General features: G+C 41.4%; 1 protein-coding gene across 3 annotated transcripts in view; it reads right to left on the bottom strand.

The window, feature by feature from the left end:
- Positions 1-21128, bottom strand: part of LOC111980295 (septin-8-A) — a 41183-nt gene extending 20055 nt beyond the window's left edge. For all 3 annotated transcript variants that reach the window (XM_024011015.2, XM_024011014.2, XM_024011016.2), the window contains exons 1-9: positions 21009-21128; positions 12284-12398; positions 11810-12005; positions 10766-10952; positions 9059-9220; positions 3777-3873; positions 2164-2332; positions 1824-1956; positions 15-178 (exon numbers count right to left, since the gene is read on the bottom strand). In XM_024011015.2, the coding sequence (XP_023866783.1) occupies positions 15-178; positions 1824-1956; positions 2164-2332; positions 3777-3873; positions 9059-9220; positions 10766-10952; positions 11810-12005; positions 12284-12398; positions 21009-21038 (1253 nt within the window). In that variant the 5' untranslated portion in view covers positions 21039-21128. The remainder of the gene's footprint in view (positions 1-14; positions 179-1823; positions 1957-2163; positions 2333-3776; positions 3874-9058; positions 9221-10765; positions 10953-11809; positions 12006-12283; positions 12399-21008) is intronic.
- Between the last annotated feature and the right edge of the window lie 885 nt (positions 21129-22013).

Raw genomic sequence — 22013 nt, 5'->3', positions numbered from 1 at the left:
AGGAACTTGCTTACTTTTTCTTGTCCTTCTTGAGTGGCTGGGCTAAGGACAACGTCTCAGCTGCCACCTTCCTGCGGTTGAAGGCGTTCATTTCCTCCTCCAGTTCCCGCCTCTTCTCCTCCACCTTCCTCTTCTCCTCCTGGTGCATATGCTTCAGCTGCTCAAATTTGTTGTGCAACTGATTGTGGCAGATAGAGAAGACGTCAGGCCAAGAGATAAAATTTGATTATCTACAATCCAAATATATATCAAAAGGTCAGCACAGGTATAAATATGCAATGTTACAATGTCAACATTCAGTACCAGTCAAACGTTTGGACGCACCTACTCATTCAAGTGTTTTTCTTTATTTTTACTATTGTATAATAATAGTGTAGACACCACAACAATGAAATAACACATATGGAATCATGTATTAACCAAAAAAAAGTGTTAAACAAATCAAAATATATTTTACATTTGAGATTCTTCAAAGTAGCCACCCTTTGCCTTGACAGATTTGCATACTCTTGGCATTCTCTCACCCAGCTTCATGAGGTAGTCACCTGGAATGCATTTCAATTAACATGTGTGCCTTGTTAAGTTAATTTGTGGAATTTCTTTCCTTCTTAATGCGTTTGAGCCAATCAGTTGTGTTGTGACAAGGTAGGGGTGGTATACAGAAGATAGCCCTATTTGGTAAAAGACCAAGTCCATATTATGGCAAGAACAGCTCAAATAAGCAAAGAGAAATGACAGTCCATCATAACTTTAAGACATGAAGGTCTGTCAATGCGGAACATTTCAATAACCTTTCAAGTTTCTTCAAGTGCAGTTGCTATAACCTTCAAGCGCTATGATAAAACTGGCTCTCATGAGGACCGCCACAGGAAAAGAAGACCCAGAGTTACCTCTGCTGCAGAGGATAAGTTCATTAGAGTTATCAGCCTCATAAATTGCAGCTCAAATAAATGCTTCAAATAGTTCAAGTAACAGACACATCTCAACATCAACTGTTCAGAGGAGACTGCGTGAATCAGGCCTTCATTGTCTAACCACTACTAAAAGACATGAAACACGAGCAATGGACATTAGACCGGTGGAAATCTGTCCTTTGGTCTGATGAGTCCAAATTAGAAATTTTAGGTTCCAATCGCCGTGTCTTTGAGACTCAGAGAAGGTGAACGGATGATCTCCGCATGTGTAGTTCACACCGCGAAGCATGGAGGTGGTGGCGTCATGGTGTGGTGGTGCTTTGCTGGTGACACTGTGGTTTATTTAGAATTCAAGGCACACTTAATCAGCATGGCTACCGCTACCATCCCATCTGGTTTGCGCTTAGTAGGACTATTATTTAATTTTCAACAGGACAATGACCCAACACACCTCCAGGTTGTATAAGGGCTATTTGACCAAAAAGGAGAGTGATTGTGCTGCATCAGATGACCTCAACCCAATTGAGATGGTTTGGGATGAGTTGGACTGCAGAGTGAAGGAAAAGCAGCCAACAAGTGCTCAGCGTATGTGGGAACTCCTTCAAGACTGTTAGAAAACCAAAAGCTGGTTGAGAGAATGCCAAGAGTTTTCAAAGCTGTCATCCAGGCAAAGGGTAGCTACTTTGAAGAATCTAAAATGAAATAACACTTTATTGGTTACTACATATTTCCATGTGTTATTTCATAGTTGTGATGTCTTCAATAAATTAAGAAAAACACTTGAAGGAGTAGGTGTCCAAACTTGACAGGTACTGTATGTGCAACAACTGAATCCTCCATAAGACCGCAAACTAATTTCTTTCACCCTCCACCTTCCTCCTCTTTCCCAGCCAGCAGCCACACCCTCACCTCTCTCTCCTTCTCTTTCAGCTCTGCCTCAGTCTCCTTCACTTTGTTGACAAACATCTGTCTCATCTCCTCCTCCTTCTTCTGCAGGTCTCCCATGAACTCTTTCCTCTTGGCTTCGTAGGTCTCCTGGAGGCTGTGGACAGGACAAACAAAGTGGCTTACTACATATCAGACCAACTACAGCTTGGACTAACTCACAAAGGAATTACAGTTTTTAAATCACTCACAAAGCATCTTTACATGCTGAACTCTGGGATTCATTGGTCTGCTTTCTTATAACATACGACTAAACTATTAATTTCAGTGATCGTGTGTTCTGTGATCAGCCTTGCTGCCTCACCTGAACGGCTGACAGTCAGGGTCTGTATCTTTGAATCCCATCTCCTCCAGTTTGCAGCGGCGGTAGAGCTCATAGTGGCGGGCGTGAGTCTGCTCCCTCAGATCCTCCATGTTTACCCTGATCAGCATCTCACGCAGCTTCACAAAGTCACAGTGGCTCTCGTTCTCCACTGGGACGGGACAGCACAGAGACAATGCAATGTCAACGAGATTATGTTACTAACATCTGAGGTCACAGGCACCACCCCTCAACCACGGTCAGTGAATCTACATGAATGATATACAAGTTCAATGGGTCCACGTTGTGGGGCTCCTGCAATTGATTAATGATAAACTAGGTGCTGTAAGACAACTCTCCACTCAGAGTAGGATTAGCATCACATCAACTGAGGAAAGCACAGTACGATTGAGGGGAAAACTTGGGGATATTTGGCAAAAGAGTAGTGTACATTAATTAGGGGGAAAAAAGGACAAAGTTCAGAGGTTATGGTCCACTAACTCTCAGACTCAGAGTTCTCAGGCATCCAATCGTGTGAGGATTGGAGCAGGAAGCCTTTCCTGCTTTTCACACTGACATAAGTGGGGGAGGATTTGCCCAGAGGAAGGTCATGGACTCCATGGCTACAGTGGGTATACTGCAGGATATAGTGGAAATAAATACTGTATCAACCCCAGCTGTGAGCGCTGTGCTGGATGTAAAGATGTGGTATAAAAAAAAAAGCCAATTAGCACAGCGTTTAGTGTGGAACATGTTCGCTTTCGACATGAAAGTCACTACACCTTCAGTATACAGAGAACGTGAAAATACTATGAGAGAAATGACATACACAGACAAACGACCTCCGGTTTGAAGTCTTTGGAGACGAGAAATGTGGAAGAAAATGGCTGACATCTGGCATCTAACAACCTCTCTGGTAAACTCTCCCCGCTGAGATCCGGGGTGCAATTTGCTGACACCGGGACACCCTGAGTTGCCAGGGCAGGGGAGAATCACATTACACACTCTGCACAGAAATAGTTGGGAGGGAAGAAATACCAGCGGTCTGCCATCTGTCATAGTTGTCTGGGGTTCAGAGATAACAAGAGAGATATCCTGAGGTGAGATTAAAAAAAGCACTAAAAATATTTTTTTAAGTTTGGGAACCCCTGACTTAATCATTTTCTATCTAGCCTATTATTTATCACCCCATTGACTGATGGAAATCCTCTCCTACACTCTAACCTATGAGGCAGGCTTTATAAATAAACCTAAACCACAGTCCTTGAAGGATTGTGGAATGGAAACAACAGGCACAGGATAATAGAGAGAGCGTTCTGAATCAAACTCCCAGCTGGGTTCAAATATTCTCACAACGGTGCTCAGTGACGAGATCAAATTACAGCGTTTAGCCATCCCGGTCGACCACAGCTAAACGTCTGCAAAAACAGCAAACAATGTAGCAGTGTCCCTGTAGTAATACTCCCAATAGATGTAGCAGTGTCCATCTAGTAATACTACCAATAGTGCATTCATCGGTCTCTGCCATTTTCCAAAGACACTAGGGACTGACTTCCTGAACAGTGGTTCTCTCCTGAAATGGAAAGAAACAGAGGTACAGAAGGAGAGGTACTCACCTTGCACTACTCCCCAGGGATACTGCCTGGCCCGCACCGTTTTGTTCCCCACTTTGACCTCCTCGATGCTCCCCACCACAGCGAAGGGGAGGTGAGCCTGAAAGAGTTCAGAGGTCAAAAAGGTTAGTCAGGTTACAGATTTGACCAGAAGCAGCTTCCACAACACCCATGACTCTCACACAGGTTACACTTCCTTCCTTCCTTCACAGCATAGCCAACGTTTTTACTGGACAGGTCTAACTACTTAGACAGATGTCCATGGAAGAGAGAGAAAAAAAAAGCAGACAGGCGATAGATAAACTTTGGCTGTACCAACGTTGCCGTAGACCACACAAGAGTAACTCTAAACAGTGTTGACATATAAGTTACTTCAGGGGCTGTGTTTAACATCCAGCCAGCTGTATTTAGAGGCATGTCTTGTTGGTCTGATTAAACATATGGGCCTGATTGCAACAGAGATGCATGCGGAAGCTGCGGATTACCTGCAGGTTACAGCTGGATTTCTCAACACTCAACCAGGAGATTACACAGAGCTCCCTGCTAAAATAACCCTGGTTGCATTGAAAAAAGCTGCGGAAATAAAACTAGAAGACCAGCTGATCTAACGCTGTTACTGTCAAGCCGGCTTAACACTAGACAGTGAAAATGGCAATTGTCTGCGTTTACTACTCCCACCCCAGTGGAGAAAACATCCTATCAGGAACAACGAAATATAAATGCGAAAAATATTTTTTTTTAAAGAGAAGAATGTGACATTACAACTGAAATAAAATGATTCGACTGGAAATGTAGCCGGTTAATTACAATGATTATAACTTTGCGAAAATAACATTCTTGAAGACCAACTTTATATTAATTCATTAAAGTTACATGGATTGCAGCAACATGTGTGACAGACATTGTTTCTTCAATAAAGTACAATAGGCCCACTGCCTAATTAATGTAGCACTGTACGAAATGATAAGGTTCATTATTGACTTATCACGTTCTACAAATAAAGAAATAATATCGGCTGTCTGCACAATATTAGAATACAATACAATTTGATTAAAAATACATCACAAACACAATTTTGTTTCAAATGTCAAATGTGTAGCTCACAGTTCAGGAATATTTATTTTTCCCCACTTGATAAGAAATGGCCATATTCGATTCAAACAAGTAAAATCATTAATGGATTACATAAATAGTAAACCATTTTTTTTTTTAAATCCAACACCATGATTTTTCCCCTTCATAAAATGTGCAGGGTAGGCTACATTGCCATAGTAGATTTGCTGTGATAAACGAGTAAATGAAATACATTATTTCAGTTGTACAGAATGATTGTCAAATACATAAAATCGCAAGATCAAATTGTTCCAATGATAATACCCACCAGAGGACAAAATCTTGAAAAATGTTGGTCGCAATCAGGACTAAAGATTATGACATCCGCGTTACGGAGCGGTACAAATCGGTGGCGGGTGATGGTTGTAATTGAGATCTGATTGATTTTAGCAGTTGATTTTAGCACGTAATGATGGTGTAGCCCTTTCCACTCACAGCACGTGTCATCACGTATACGAGTTGAAAATGGCAGAGTTCATCATTGATAAGCGCCTAAATTGGAACACAGTAACACGCTATACAGAGTTCAGGTTCTCCACTTCACTGTATGGTTTTGACTGACATTTGTTGAATGCACTCATGCCTCCATTCTATGTGCACCAAAACTACAGTTGGTTTGTCTGAAGTGCCTTCGAAAGCCTAACACCTGTAAATCGTATTTTATAACTTACTGTAGCAAGCCATGTCAGCAATAGAATAAGTTTTCAAATGATGCCCACCTGGCCCAGATTGCGATTTATAATGGACCGTTTTTGGATTGCGCAAAACAGTAATTGTCTGATGGTGGGCACAGTTTGGAGAGATGTGAGGCCACTTGGAGGCTTCTCCCTCAAACCCATTGTAATTTTTTTTATTATCTTGCACCTACTCCCACATTTCAAAGAATATACTTATGTTGCTGAACATATTTTCAGATTCCCTTATTGACAAATGCTGTGAAAAGAACAGTAAAGGTCAAAAGCACATCAAATCAACAGTCTAATGTTTGGAATCATTCTTGTGTCAGGTGAACTGTTGTGTCCTCACCTTTGGTGTGATCATTTCTCCATAATCTCCAGTGGTCACTTTCAATTTCTACCATGCTTTTTATAGTTCTTCTGTTAGAAACATTTCAATTTGGCCCTGTGCATATAGGTACATTTCCACGCGTGTGTGTAAGGGCATAACGAGAGATCCCCTGGCAATGATCTAGTAACCAGTGTTGGTGAAACTGGCCCATGGTTCTTTATTGCTCCCAGAATGACCCTGGCCAGTGAGCCATCATGAGGAAAACATGTTCACCAAAAGGAACCTCAAGAATTAAGTGGCAAGCCAAAACTGGCTAGGGCCCAGGCACTGAGGTCATCTAGCCTGAACACGGAGCTATGGGCTGCGTCCCAAATGGCACCCCAATCCCGATTTAGTGCACTGCAGTATATAGGTAATAGGGTGCCATTTGGGACACATCAACAGACAGGACAGAACAGAACAACAACTCCTGTTCTGTCTGCTCTACCAATGCCAGGCGGCCAATTCATTTACATCAGGGATGGTCAACTTTAATGGGGGTGGGGGCCACAGTGGCTCGTGGGTCTGCATGCCCACATCCACAAACGCAGAACTGATTTGTGCAATCAATCTATTTGTGCAGTCAACCTCAAAGTCTAAGCTGTTGGGGGCGGGGAGAGCTAACACACTAAGCTAACATATGGAATTGTTTTAAGATGGTCATACCATGGATCATTTAGCTATTTGATTTAGGATCCCTTTAGGTATCTTTTTTTGTGGGGATAAGATATTGAATTTGGCCTTTAATACTATAGCCCATAGAAACACATAGAACAACACATTCATGAATTGCAAAAAAGATGGGCAAAAAAATAAGGTTTTAAAGTGTCTGTCCTATATCTAGGAGCAAGCTCAGGATATGAGTTTTTGGACACATATTTAACCCCTTATTTTTGTTGGCACAAAACCACCTCCATTTCTTTGTATGGGTTACTTTCAGACGAGTGACACTTGAGGGGGTCGTAGAGCAAAACAGAGAACACCATAGTGTTCATGAGTCTCCCCTTCCCATAGAGTGTTTTTGGACCAAACCGTTTGGGCATTACAAGTGTTTTTGTTCCAAGACCAATTTTCGGGATGTCTCATGGTCTGACAAACACTTCTGTAGCTCGGCACCCTTCCACCGCAGATGCGGAAGGCCGACGTGAGCGGATGCGGTGGATTGGCATGCAGACCGTGCTAAAAACATAATCTCTAGCTTAAACTGACAGATTTTGATGGGGATATTTGTATTACGTTACTGAGATTGACGCACAGGTGCGTCAATAGACGCTTAAGAATTAAAAACGACTTAACGCGCAGTTCAGACACCGAATAGAAATTAAGAGAAGGCTGGCACGATTGAAAGCTTTTCTTAAAAGATGCACTATGCAGAAAGGGCTCCGTCATTTCCTGGTTGCTAAAACTCTAATAGTTTGCCTAATTTCAGTTTGTGACAAAACAAAAAAGTATAGCATAGAGCAGGAATGGGTAACTGGCAGCCCTCAGCCGAATTTCACAAAAACCTAAAAAAAAATTAAAACTCAGTCAGGGTCTTAATTTACTGTTAAGAAAGAATAATAGAATGAACAAGGTGCAATTTCAAAATGTAGCTGTGCATCAGCAGTCACTCAATTAGCCCATTTTCTATTTGATCAGTAAGTTAGTCTAGCGGCCTGCAATCTAAACTTGAAGTAAGCATGGTCGAATTACCAACAATGGTGGGGCCCACGAGCCACTGTGGGCCCTCATGAGGAGTTATTTTTTTTATGTGGACCCCATCAAAAGTTGCCCTAACCCGCTGTGAAATAGAGTACCAGACAAAATTTGACACACCTACTCATTCAAGGATTTTTCAAAAGTTTTACTATTTTCTACATTGTAGAATACTAGTGAAGTAATCAAACCTATGAAATAACACATGAAATCATGTAGTATCAAAAAAAGTGTTAAATCAAAGTAGCCACCCTTTGCCTTTATGACAACTTTGCATTCTCTCAACCAGCTTCATGAGGAATGCTCTCATGAGGACCACCACAGGAAAGGAAGACCCAGAGTTACCTCTGCTGCAGAGGATAAGTTCATTGGAGTTAAAGGCACCTCAGATTGCAGCCCAAATAAAGACTTCAGAGTTCAAGTAACAGACATATCTCAACATCAACAGTTCAGAGGAGACTGTGTGTATCAGGCCTTCATGGTCGAATTGCTGCAAAGGAACTACTACTAAAAGGACACCAATAAGAAGAAGAGACTGCTTGGGCAAAGAAACACGAGCAATGACATTAGACCAGTGGAAATCTGTCCTTTGGTCTGGAGTCCAAATTGGAGATTTTTTGTTCCTACTGTGGGTGAACGGATGATCTCTGCATATGTATTTCTGTGGTACCTTCAGGCGTTTGGAAATTGCTCCCAAGGATGAACCAGACTCGTGGAGGTTTCTGAGTTCTTGGCTGATTTCTTTTGATTTTCCCATGATGTCAAGCAAAGAGGCACTGAGTTTAAAGGTAGGCCTTGAATTACATCCACAGGTACACCTTCAATTGACTCAAATTATGTCAATTAGCCTATCAGAAGCTTCTAAAACCATGACATAATTTTCTGGAATTTCCCAAGCTGTTTAAAAGGCACAGTCAATTTAGTGTATGTAAACTTCTGACCCACTGGAATTGTGATACAGTGAATTATAAGTGAAATAATCTGTCTGTAAACAGTTGTTGGAAAAATTACCTGTGTCATGCACAAAGTAGATAGTAGTCCTAACTGAAGTAGTAGTCCTAACCGACTTGCCAAAACTATAGTTTATTAACAAGAAATTTGTGGAGTGGTTGAGAAACAAGTTTTAATGACTCCAACCTAAGTGTATGTAAACTTCCGACTTCAACCGTATGTATGTATATATTACATTCACACAATTATTATTATTTTTTTTTATCTGCGAGCCGCCAGTTGCCCATCCCTGATTTACATAATAGGAAATAGCTGGCACAGAGAACGCTTCGTGCAGTTCCTCACAGTTCTCTACAGTTGGGAAATAGTACAAACGGAGGCAGTTTCAAAGGGAGGAAACTATGTGCAGCCATTAAAACCATACATTCCTATACAGTGAGGTTAACACTGAGTGACTGTACAAAGACAGAGAGACTCACATTCATGGAGGAGTTGATCTCGGTGACTGCATCATCGTCTGTGGGGAACTGGTAGATCTGCACTCCGTTGCTCACCAGCTCGCTCATGATCTTGATCTTGAATTTATGGAGCTCGCTCTTGGAGATTGTGTCAGCCTTAGCGATGATGGGGATTATATTCACCTAAAGTATTAAAAAAAAGTATATTTCTGGCCTTAAGATCAACTCCACTTGGTTTGCTTTGAGGTTATTCCTTCGAATTGAATATCTTCAGATATTCTGCAAAGGTTTGGAAGGGTTTCATGGCGGGTGTGTCGTACAATTACAAATCAAAGCATGATTAGATAAGACGCTGAAAATAAATGAGTCAGAGCATCTGAATTTTTGCCACAGTGTCATCAACAAATACTTAAATTACTGGATGTCGCAAAAGAGGCACTATGCAACCACGATGGGTTGAGCTCAGTCAAACCCACACAGAGAAATAAAACAGCAATTAAGAAAACAAACTGAATGGTGTCCCATCTCTGCTCTAAAACAGATGGGAAAATAAACACATTGTGACAGTTTTTCTTTGGCTCCTCGGATTACTGGGACGACAGACTTAGTCACCGACGTCGCTCATCACCTCCAGGCTATATAGGATATAGTTTGTTAAGGTCAAAAGGAGGCCTTGTTCGATGTGACCATTCACAATAATTGTGCTACAAAACAGATGTGATGGTTGTTTTACATGGTTTCTTCCATCCTTTACAAAAAGTCTATTGAGGTAAAAGAGCAAACACCCATCTCTACAGTCCCTAGACCAGACCACCTTTTTAACTGTCACCGTTCCGGCCTTTCTGGAAGTGTAAGTCAAACACCATTGCCTGTCTGCTTTACATCATAGACCTTTAAATAAAATACAAGCTGATTTATAGTCTGCTCTTTGCCTCCTGTGAAAAGGTTAATTTCTGACAGCTCAGAGAGCGATAGAGCCATGTAGGAGGAGAGAATTGGCTAAAGTAAGTTACAATGCTTTGCTCATAACCACTCTATCGGTTTGATATGCGTCATTGCATTACCAGACACAAACAAGCCTGTAATTGCCTCTCCACCACTCCTAGAACCGCTTTATAGGCCGTACAACCGGCCTGATATACAAGCTCTGTAGGGTTGTCGCTAATAGGGGTTTGAGTACTGTATGCATTGTCAGGTCTGTCTCAGCCTGAGTGTTTCACACATTTCACCCGCCCCTTTTGGGTAACTAAAAAAAAATAATAGCTAGTTGTGACACTCCCTCTCCCACGCTTCGACTGCAATAGTGATTAGATGAATTCCACAAGTTCACTAATCGAGGCACCGACCATTCATGTTTCCAATAAGCTGAAATCAATGTATTGTTCTAAAATATGGATCTGCTGCCCAATACCCAGTTACTCACACGAAACCATGAACGAAAAAAGATCTTCATAGAAGTAAAAAGTTACAGCATCATACTTGCTTAATAATTCTGACCAATACACTAGGGGTATGATATAAACCTCAGGAAATCCTATCCAATAAAATGTTATGTGGAATGTCTGTCGCTTCCTTTTCTAGAACATTGTGGGTCCCCAGCCCTACATGAATATCTGACTATTCTACAACTGAAATTCATACCAGTCAAAGTGACATCTTTTTTAAGTCAAACAATAGGATGTAGTCTGTTTTTTTGCCCACAAGGCATTGGCGGTAGTGATCCTTTACCTTGCTGTCCAGTTTCTTCATGGTAACTAAATCCAAGGACTTCAGTGAATGCCCAGTGGGAGCGATGAAGTACAGACAGATGTGGATCCTCCCGTCGTGGTAGTTGAAGAGGGAGCGCTTGATTTTCAGCTCTTCCTGAAGGTAGTTTTCAAACTGTGTGTCGATATAGTCCACTATCGGTTTATAACTGCAAAAGGAAAAGCAATGTAGTTTTACGAAGTGTAAAACAAAGTTGGACTTTGATTCCTTTTGATCCCACTATCCCATGTACTTTCTTTGTTTCTTTCAAAGTTGCCAGAGGGGGTATCAGATGTCTGTGTACAGAAATTATCTTTATTCAAGCATCCAGCATCTACTTATGTAAAAAAATATTTAAGAGGTCACAGAGTTGAACATGTAATATGCCAGTGTGTTTAGTCTAGCATTCTGAGGAAGTGAGCCAAAAAAAATATCACACAAAGTCACTGTTAAACCCTGGTTAGCTTGTGAAATCAAGGACTAAAAGTACTAGTCACATCCCTGTGTCCATCACTATACTGTAGCATGTAGAGTAAATAAGTGATCTAAAGGCTTGCCAAGAACATATATACACAACGTTTAACCTTGACTTTAACATCTCCAAGCTATTTTCCCAGAACGTGTCACTGATGACCTTTAAAGACTATTTGGGACGCATTATTGCTGCAGCGTTTTCCCAAACAACATGAGTTACGGCCTGTTCCTCCCACTGTATCATTCAGGGGCGTGTGAGCCCGCTTGCTGCGGAGATCACACAAACACTCAGTCCCACAGCTGTAGTTCAAACCAAGAATGTCCTCCTCATCATCATTCTAAACCCCGCTCCATTCAGGGGGGGAGGGGATTTCCTGAAAAATGACAGCGACTGTGCTTGTCTTGTCTACATTCCAGGCAATGTAAGCAATTTACTCTAAAAGATGGCATGTTATCATACACTGTGAGAGTATGAAAAGGATAAAGAAACTCAATGGCAACGCTTCAATTAGTGAACAGCTGAAAGTAGGATGCTAAGCATCTGCTGCTTACCTCTCCTCTTTGTTGATCTGGTCCCCGAACCCCACAGTGTCCACAATAGTCAGCTTTAGGTGGACGTTGCTCTCCTGGAGATCGTATGTTCTGGGCCGCATACACACGCCATTCTGGTAGTGGCTGGCCTCCTCGTTCTCAAACATTGTGTTAAAAAGTGTATTCATTAATGTCGACTTGCCAATACCCGTTTCCCCTAGGAGGCAAGAGAGGGAAAAGTGTTGTTAGGTCTCAGTAACTCTCAGCGGGGACATTCTTCTCTCAGCCTCTTCACAGCAGCAGTCTTAATTCTCGTTCATGTCAAAGACAGAAACAACCCTGGCTGCATACCGAATGGCACCCGATTCCCTATATAGTGCACTACTTTTGTCCAGAGCCCTATAGGCCCTGGTTAAAAGTAGTGCACTATATAGGGAATAGGGTGCCCTGAGATAGTGCAGTAACAGTAGCACTACCATGTGGTTTGATACTCACCTACACAGAGGATGTTGAAGCAGAAACCCTGTGTCACCGATTTACTGACCAGCTGATCGGGAAGGCTGTCAAAACCAACATGGCCGCCCAAACTGAGGTTACGCTTTTCTTCATTCTGCAAAAAGAAAGTATTAAATAAATGAACAACGATGGCAGGGCTAGAGATATGCGGGGGGGTGAAAGCACCGAGAGAAAATGTATTACTGTGAATCGAGGACATAAGCAATACGAAATACCACCACCACATTCCATTTGTACATTATACAGCTCATCATAATGTGCCTTAAAGCTTAAATAATGAGATGAGCCCTCTGGAGAGTGCTGAGGAGGGAGCTGGAGTAATCCTTCAAACAGGAGGTGGCTTCTCTGCACAGAGAAGAGACTAGAGATTCCAAAAACCAAGTGGGATTAATTGAGGTCACACAAAATAAATCTGGCAACTGCAACGGTTAGGGAGTGAGCCTACTCCCACCTCAGTGAACAACAGCTAATCTCTAATGATGAGTCATTGGGGGGGGTTAACAATAATGTAGTCCCTTATCGTACTCATCTCCCTTGTGCAGGGATAGCAGAGAGACCATCTTGAGATCAATGGGCTCATCCACATGTGTCTGGCTTGTCCTTTCCTACAAAGACTGCATATTTGGGGGGGTGATGTCACCGGACACAGCCTAAGAGCTGAGCAGTGCAGGCAGGCCTGTGTGTAATTGGAATCGACTGAGGGCCACAAAGGGAATGCAAACAAACACAAAACCTGCTCCAGTGTGTTTTCTCAAGGATCATACAGAACTGCGGACGTGGACACAAACTCACCAGAGATGAACTCTGACTGAATGCACACGTCACACAAGCTGAGAGGCATCCATCCGTCACACTAGTCAGGGAATGGAGTCCGTATAGGAGTGCAAAGTAATAGTATAAGGAGAATCGTGAGATGGTGCCTTTCAGAGAGACTCTGGTTAAAAGTTCCTTGGAAAGGAAACACCACGCTTCCTCTTGATCCAGTGATGTGCATGGGAAACGGCTGAGCTCAGAAATATGTAGGGGCTATTCCCAAAGTGACAGAACTACGCTGAGATTTTTCCACTTTAAAATGTATGCCAACCAAAAACGTTGAAAACCAATGTTAACAAACCATAAAACTCTGTACACAATGACTACCTTGAACAATTTAAAAAAGCAACAACAAAAAAATTTACAGATGCAAAGTTTAGTAACTAAATCACAGTAAAATCTCCCTCGGTGTTATTCTGTTACAAAACTTTATCTGCAGTTCTTCCTGTAAATGTGTTTTTGTAAAACGTTCAGTGGAAATTATTAAAAGTCATGCTTGTGCGTAGAGTCCTATGGTTTGTTACACTTTGAAAGCAATGTTGTTGATTTTTTTGGTATAAAGTTTTGAGAATGACAAATATTAATTTTCACAAAGTCTGCTGCCTCAGTTTGTATGATGGCAATTTGCATATACTCCAGAATGTTTTGAAGAGTGATCAGATGAATTGCAAAGTCCCTCTTTGCCATGCAAATGAACTGAGTCCCCAAAAAACATTTCCACTGCATTTCAGCCCTGCCACAAAGGACCGGCTGACATCATGTCAGTGATTCTCTTGTTAACATCACTCTGTCATGCTGATTGTGTTTGAAAAACAGACTGGAAGCTTCAAAAAAAGGGTGGTGCTTGGAATCATTGTTCTTCCTCTGTCAACCATGGTTACCTGCAAGGAAACACGTGCCGTCATCATTGCTTTGCACAAAAAGGGCTTCACAGGCAAGGATATTGCTGCCAGTAAGATTGCACCTAAATCAACCATTTATCGGATGATCAAGAACTTCAAGGAGAGCGGTTCAATTGTTGTGAGGAAGGCTTCAGGGCGCCCAAGAAAGTCCAGCACGCACCAGAACCATCTCCTAAAGTTGAATCAGCTGCAGTATTGGGGCACCACCAGTACAGAGCTTGCTCAGGAATGGCAGCAGGAAGGTGTGAGTGCATCTGCACGCACAGTGAGGCGAAGACTTTTGGAGTTAAGGGCAGCAAAGAAGCCACTTCTCTCCAGGAAAAACATCAGGGACAGACTGATATTCTGCAAAAGGTACAGGGATTGGACTGCTGAGGACTGGGGTAAAGTCATTTTCTCTGATGAATCCCCTTTTCGATTGTTTGTGGCATCCGGAAAAAAGCTTGTCCGGAGAAGACAAGGTGAGCACTACCATCAGTCCTGTATCATGCCAACAGTAAAGCATCCTGAGATCATTCATGTGTGGGGTTGCTCCTCAGCCAAGGGAGTGGGCTCATTCACAATTTTGCCAAAGAACACAGCCATGAATAAAGAATGGTACCAACACATCCTCCGAGAGCAACTTCTCCCAACCATCCAGGAACAGTTTGGTGACGAACAATGCCTTTTCCAGCATGATGGAGCACCTTGCCATAAGGCAAAAGTGATAACCAAGTGGCTCGGGGGAACAAAACATCAATATTTTGAGTCCATGGCCAGGAAACTCCCCAGGCCTTAATCTCATTGAGAATTTGTGGTCAATCCTCAAGAGGCAGGTGGACAAACAAAAACCAACACATTCTGACAAACTCCAAGCATTGATTATGCAAGAATGGGCTGCCATCAGTCAGGATGTGGCCCAGAAGATAATTGACAGCATGCCAGGGCGTTTGCAGACGTCTTGAAAAGAAGTGTCAACACTGCAAATAGACTATTTGCATCAACTTCATGTAATTGTCAATACATGTAATTATACTTCAGTGTTCCATAGTAACATCTGACAAAAATATCTAAAGACACTGAAGCAGCAAACTGTGGAAATTAATATTTGTGTCATTCTCAAAACTTTTGGCCACGACTGTACATTCTATAGTGAAAAATCAGAGTCTCTGCGTAATTACATTTCCATGTAATTGCCGGTAGGCTAGTAACCTTGACAAAAATTGAAAGCTCTTTGTACAGTCCCTTGTTTTATCTGTGACAATACATTACAAAGTACTTAAACAAAAAAACATAATGTTAACATTAAGCCTTAGGGCAAAACATGGATCTTGGGACGATTTATTCCCAGACAAACTGACAGAGACCTCCAGTAGAATTTTCATCGCCACCTGAAGTTGGTCTACTTTAGTGAACAAACACACAACCCATCAGCGACACACTAGTGCTGCTACTGGCACTACACAGAGTATAATGTAGAAACATTAACACAAGGCTGCACAGGTCTACAGTATGCAGATGGTGGAGATTTGGTCATCGCATGGCACCAGGCGTCTATATTTTCTTTAATACACACACTCATACACAGAGCTGCCTGTCTGGCAGAAACTCCTCCGTCTCCCTCGTCACACGCCTCTGTCCAAAAGGAAAGACAGAAACAAGACCGAGGAGAGGGGAGACAGCAGTGGCCATTTTACGAGATATACAGGAGCATACCAATCTGTGGGTGTCAGGAAATACATTTAGTTACAGCCAAATCGAGAGTATTAGAATGCGAGTCACAAAGCACAGTTTCATAGGTTTGTGCATGTGTATGACATCAGATGGTGAGATATAGGACTCCAAATAACATGGATAATTGACTCCCCACACAGCCTAAGCTAATCAGTGTTTTACAACAGTGGATGTGACAGCCCAGCCTCCAGGCTGTCCTGTGTTGTATGGTCAATATAAAACAGATTATGCAACACTCAGGTTACAAGAATCTGTCCTAAATCGTTCTACAAAGAATGTTACAAACTTCATTATCATGGGGATCAGTGGTAGTCAGTGCCGTTTATGATGAGGGAAGACAAAACATTTTTTACACAAGCATGGCCTTATTTCTTTTACAGCATATTGGATGACGGTCATTCATATTCCATGCACCCAGATCAATGTAACATCGATAGGTTTAGGCTACTACATGATACTCAAATTTTCCCTTAACCCAATCATGAGGTTGCTACAACCTAGCCTATGAATGAAAGTTTACAACGTAGGTGCACACAGGTGGAGAGAATTTTGAGGTGACAGACAGTGACACATTCAATACCGCCTTGCACACACTTGCCTGCATCTAGCTCATCTAGGGTGTAATCATTAGCCCAACAGTTGCAAACGAGACTTTCTATTAGACAATTTCAGGTACTTTTATCCCAGTTTCGTTGGCTTCCGTTTAAGAAACATTTTTCAACAGAATGAATACATCCCTGATCACTGTAAACACAGTTCACTTTCATAGCAGCGACGTTGTACTCCTTCTCTCACCTTTTCCCTTCGTTTGTGGACTTCAATGCACAACACAACAGCTGTATGTGACCAGGCAAAAAAAACTTTCCAAACCATGTCATAACCGCTGCAAACAGCCTACATCGTTGTCACCATATTAGCTAAAGTAACATCCTAATCAACATAGCTAATAGAACTAATGCGTTAGTAAACCCGCTACATTCATGCAGTAACGTTACAGTGTATAGTCATTAAGCAGTTCAGCATTTACACCGGTGGGCCCCGGTGGCAATAAATTAATAAAACCAAAAGCTTACCTTGACTTGGAAGGGTTCCAGTGTTGTGTTGGATAGTTATAGACAGCTAGCTAACATGGCATTCCTCTGTTTGATCCAGGTGTTTGAGTTGACTAAACTAACTATCTGCATTTGCTAGCTAAGTAAGTGAAACTGAAAGTGTAGAAAAAAAGACAAAAAACGAAATCTCTCTCTCTCGCTTCTCCTTCATTTTTGAAGAAATTAATTTGTTGAAAACTGTTAAACTATTGTCTTTCTCTCTGAGTCAACTACTCACATTCTATGTCCTGCAGTGCTAGCTAGCTGTAGCTTATGCTTTCAGTAATAGATTAATTCTCTGATCCTTTGATTGGGAGGACAACATGTCAGTTCATGCTGCAAGACCTCTGATAGGTTGGAGGACGTCCTCTGGAAGTTGTCATAATTAGTGTTTAAGTCTATTGAAGTGAGTGAGAACCAAGAGCCTCCTAGGTTTTTATTGAAGTCAATGTACCAAGAGGAGGACTGAAACTAGCTGTCCTCCAGCTACACCATGGTGCTACCCTACAGAGTGCTGTTGAGGCTACTGTAGACTTCCATTGCAACACAGTGTGTTTTAATCAATTATTTGGTCACGTGAATATATTTAGAATGAATTTAGGTAAAACCACTTTTTTAATTTCACTATTTTTATGAAATTCACTGAGGATGGTCCTCCTCCCCTTCCTCCTTTGAGCAGCCGCCACTGATGGGAATAAAAGACTGTCAAAGAAAAAGTGGATATCCAAGAAAATAACACTACTGGTTTGCAAGCAGCAGATGCATATCTACTATAGGATTACTAATATGCATCAACAAAAAAAAAGAAATTTTTTTTTTTTAAAGTGTCAAAACTCATTAGCATGCCTTCCATCTCAAGGCAATGTGCGTGGCCCAATGTTATGCATTATGTTGGCATCATTACACATCCGATGTTCTTAGGGGTCAGTAAGCATCAAACATTCTACAGCCGCTACGGGCAATTCATTATATAAAATCAGGGCGAAAATAGATCGCTGTAGTACAATACGATCAATCCTCCCCTACAACTCTTGTTTTATTGTTTTGACACTGATTGTTTCACATAGCTTTGTGCACCCTACTTTGTTCAACCTATCAATGCAATCAACCATACATCCTCCACATCAATAACCATGCATCATTTTTTTTTATTTCACCTTTATTTAACTAGGCTAAGTCAGTTAAGAACAAATTCTTATTTTCAATGACGGCCTAGGAACAGTGGGTTAACTGCCTGTTCAGGGGCAGTGCCATTGAACAATTAACAGTGCCCTTCAAACAAATCGTCTTGCTTGCAACGTAGGCTACAACATAAAACTAGGGTAGTCAATAGGAATGACACAGTGGTTCCTCACACTAATTTCACTGCATTCCCTAAACTCAAATCTAATCATTTTGTAATCACTGCCCCTACTGGGCAATACAATGGAACCTATAGGGAGTAGTGTATCTGCATGCAATCTGCAATTTGGGGAGTGTCCTCTCTTCAGGGTGAAAAATCTCCCTTCCTTAAATCAAATGTGACAAGTTGAGGAAGGAGTGACTCCTCTGTTAATCTACTTATCCCAGCAATTTAGTGCTTACTGTCTAATTCAACAACTCAAGGAATGTGCTTAAGAATTGGCTAAAAGTTAAATCAACACTGTGGACCTGTACCAAAAAAGCTTATCACACCATCGTGTGTGGTGTCTTTATAGCCTCATACCTCACACACACCATTCATATTTTGCATTGTTTTTGATTACATGTACTCATAATCCAGGTTTAGGTTTTGGGTAGCCTGAAGCAGTGTTAATTTCGTCAACAATAACTATCACGAAAAATACTTGTCAATTACCCATTTTTCCTGACTAAAACTATGACAATAACGAGACACCTGGGAAAAAAACTCAAACAATGTTACATTTTAGAATGCCACTGTTATTTAGCCCCCTTGGTTATGATGTGGAGAAAATCAGAGCTGTAAATTGTTTAACCTGTAGTCAAAGCTCTATAGCCTATAGAGTTAATTATGGCTGGTATTGGTTAAAATCGGCCACAATATCAATGTTGCCAGCTAAGGTACACGAAGGAATAGTAGGCCTAGTTGGACATGGCTATCTGAATGTACCTAAATACTCATAATTTAATATAAAAAATGCACTGACTTGTGACTAAAATGGCTGTGACTAAAACTAGACAAATTGTCCAGAGTTTTAGTCGACTGATACCTAAAACTAACGAAGGATGAAATTACTTAAACATGGCTAAAACTAAAAAGGTATTTTAAGACAAAAACTAGACAATCTAAAAATAGCGGCCAAAATGAACACTGCCCTGAAGACCAGACGTTGAATTACATTGAATTCTACGATGGACATAAATGAGCGTTTGGATCAGAAAAGCTTCATCTCACAACCTCTGAAAGACAGAATGTTGAAGAAAATGTTTTAACCTACTTTACCGGTTGTCCGTGTGGTTGGTCATTTTGCAAGTTGGGAGTGTGAGACTGTATCCATAGAAAAGTATAATTAGTTAACCAATTGCTACCCCGGACTATGTGCATTGACCCTATTTGCAATAACTCTTTTGACTCATCACATACGCTGCTGCTACTGTTTATCTATCTATCCTGTTGCCTAGTCACTTTATCCCCACCTATATGTACATATCAACCTCAATTACCTTGTAGCCTTGCACATAGACTCGGGACTGGTACCCTGTGAATATAGGCAAATTATTGTTACTCATTGTGTATTTATTCCTTGTTCTATTATTTTTCTATTTCTATTTTTCCTCTCTCCATTGTTGGGAAGGGCACGTTAGTAAGCATTTCACTGTTAGTCTACACCGGTTGACACGAAGCATGTGACAATTATTGTTTTTATTTGATTTAATTACTTCAACTTTTCAAAGTGCTGGTAGTGCTTTCAGATTTCCATCACCTGAAGCATGGCGCCCAACGTGGTTCTGCGCATGTTTCAGATCATAGAAATCTGAACTCCGTACCCGCGCTTTGAAAAGTTAATGTAATTATACTTTCCTTTGGGATATATTGTATCACATTCCTACCTGCAAAAGGACCAACCGTACAGACAACTGGTAAAGTAAGTTCAAATATGTTTTTATTCAACATCCTGGCTTTTAGAGGTTGTGAGAAGAAACGTTGAATCCAATGCAATTCAACATTGTATCTTCGGAATAGGTTTTGGGATGCATTCAGACAGAAAGAACTACGACATCACGGCTCCCAAGTTGCGCAGCGGTCTAAGGCACTGCTTCTCAGTACTAGAGGCGTCACTACAGACCCTGGTTCGATCCCGGGCTGTATCACAACCGGCCGTGATCGGGAGTCCCATAGGGCGGCACACAATTGGCCCAGCTTCGTCCGGGTTAGGGGGAGGGTTTGGCCGGGGTAGGCCGTCATTGTAAAATATGAATTTGTTCTGAACTGATTTGCCTAGTTAAATAAAGGTTAAATAAAAAATAAAACATCAGTTTAATAGTTCTCGGAAACAATGAACAATGAAGTGCTGGGAAAAATATATATATATAAAAATACTAAATTGAGAATTGAATTAGGCTACTGAACAAAAAGATGCCCATCTTCCCTTGAAAAAGGCAATTCAATCTCCATCACAACATTAAATAATTAGTATGTAGGCTAGCCTAAGCATAATTGTAGACTGCTTAAACAGGAAGTTCCAATGTAACCACATTGTTTCTCAAAGGAAGAAGGTCAAATCAATGATTAGATAAAACCAACCAATCATTAGTAAACAATGTTGCTACATTGTAACTAATATGGGGTAGGCTAAATGCTTGTCAAGGGAGATTTGGGGTCACTACAATTTCCTGTTGGTACCACACCGTGGTATGAGCAGCAATCAGCTGGTGTAACTCAATGAGGAATTACACCAATGCACATACTACCGGTATAGGCTACTATCAATACAGCAATAACGATATGCCTCTGTATGTAGTCAACTCATTACGAAACTCGCAAATAATTAATGAGCCATGTCCTGAGCACAACACCATCAAGACAATCCAACGTGAACACTTATTGAGAGAAATCACTTCCACCATCTCCGCTCACTACGGTTAGTCCACATAGCCCACACTTCCACGAATAATGAAAAATTCCCTTACATAGATGCATATTGCGATACGCTGATAGGCAGAAAACAGTATTGGTGTACTTACGGAAAATATGTCTACATCCGTAGCAGCCATGGTGCGGAATGTATATGTTTTAATGCCGAGCTAGGCAAAAGGGAACTAACTGCCCTCGTCTCACTCTCTCCGTAAACTGACACAGGGGAACGAGCTTGGTTGTGCTTCCAATATGGCCACTTCCTGGAAACTCCCATTTGGTTTAGGAATGCTGTCGGAGGTATGCAAGCGACGTCAGGAGAGTGCGCTGAACATTTGGAACGGTTGTTATTATCTTTGCAGAGGAAGAAACATTTTCAACATTGTATCATTGACGTTCCAAGCGCTGATGATTATGAAAAGCCATCGATAAGCTTTTGCCGTTGCAGGTCGCTCACGGGATTTGTAGTTTGGAGAGCTTTGACTGCAATACCTGATTTGGCCTCGTTTTTCTTCAATCGATGCAAGAGAGTAAGAGGCGAAGCGAGAGGATTGTACTCCGCCCAAAATCTGTCCGAATGAGATAAACCCTTTTTTGTACGGAGGTCTATGATAGAGTGTCGAATTACGTGAGGCTTATTTGATCGAATATAAGTCTCGTTATGTTTAGGCTGTTACAAATGTACTGATATACACACAAACAATGCATTATCTGATGAATCGCTTTAGAAAGGGGCACGAGACAGAGATGACCTCTCGCCCACCTCCTGTTTGCATTGCCCTTACAAAAAAGATTGCCGTTTTGAAACTGTCGTAAAAGTGCATTAACTGCAGTCAACTGTTGTATTTTGGATGCAGTAATTGCAGAATACCTGCAGTGTACTGCACTCTAAATGCAGGTACACTGCAAAATTACTGCAGTAAAAAACTGTTATTCTGGATGCAGTATTTGCCACGTACTGCAGTTATACTGCACTTTATAACCAGTTATACTACAGGACCCAAACCTAACAGGTATCAGTATTGGTAAACATGAATATAAACTAAACTTATTTGCAGAATACTTCCTGATATTCCAGACCAATATTGAAAACTCAATGCCCCCCTTGCAAAAAA

This window comes from Salvelinus sp. IW2-2015, linkage group LG20, assembly GCF_002910315.2.
Source record: "Salvelinus sp. IW2-2015 linkage group LG20, ASM291031v2, whole genome shotgun sequence".
Classification (NCBI taxonomy): domain Eukaryota; kingdom Metazoa; phylum Chordata; class Actinopteri; order Salmoniformes; family Salmonidae; genus Salvelinus; species Salvelinus sp. IW2-2015.
This window is presented reverse-complemented; position numbering and strand designations above follow the sequence as displayed.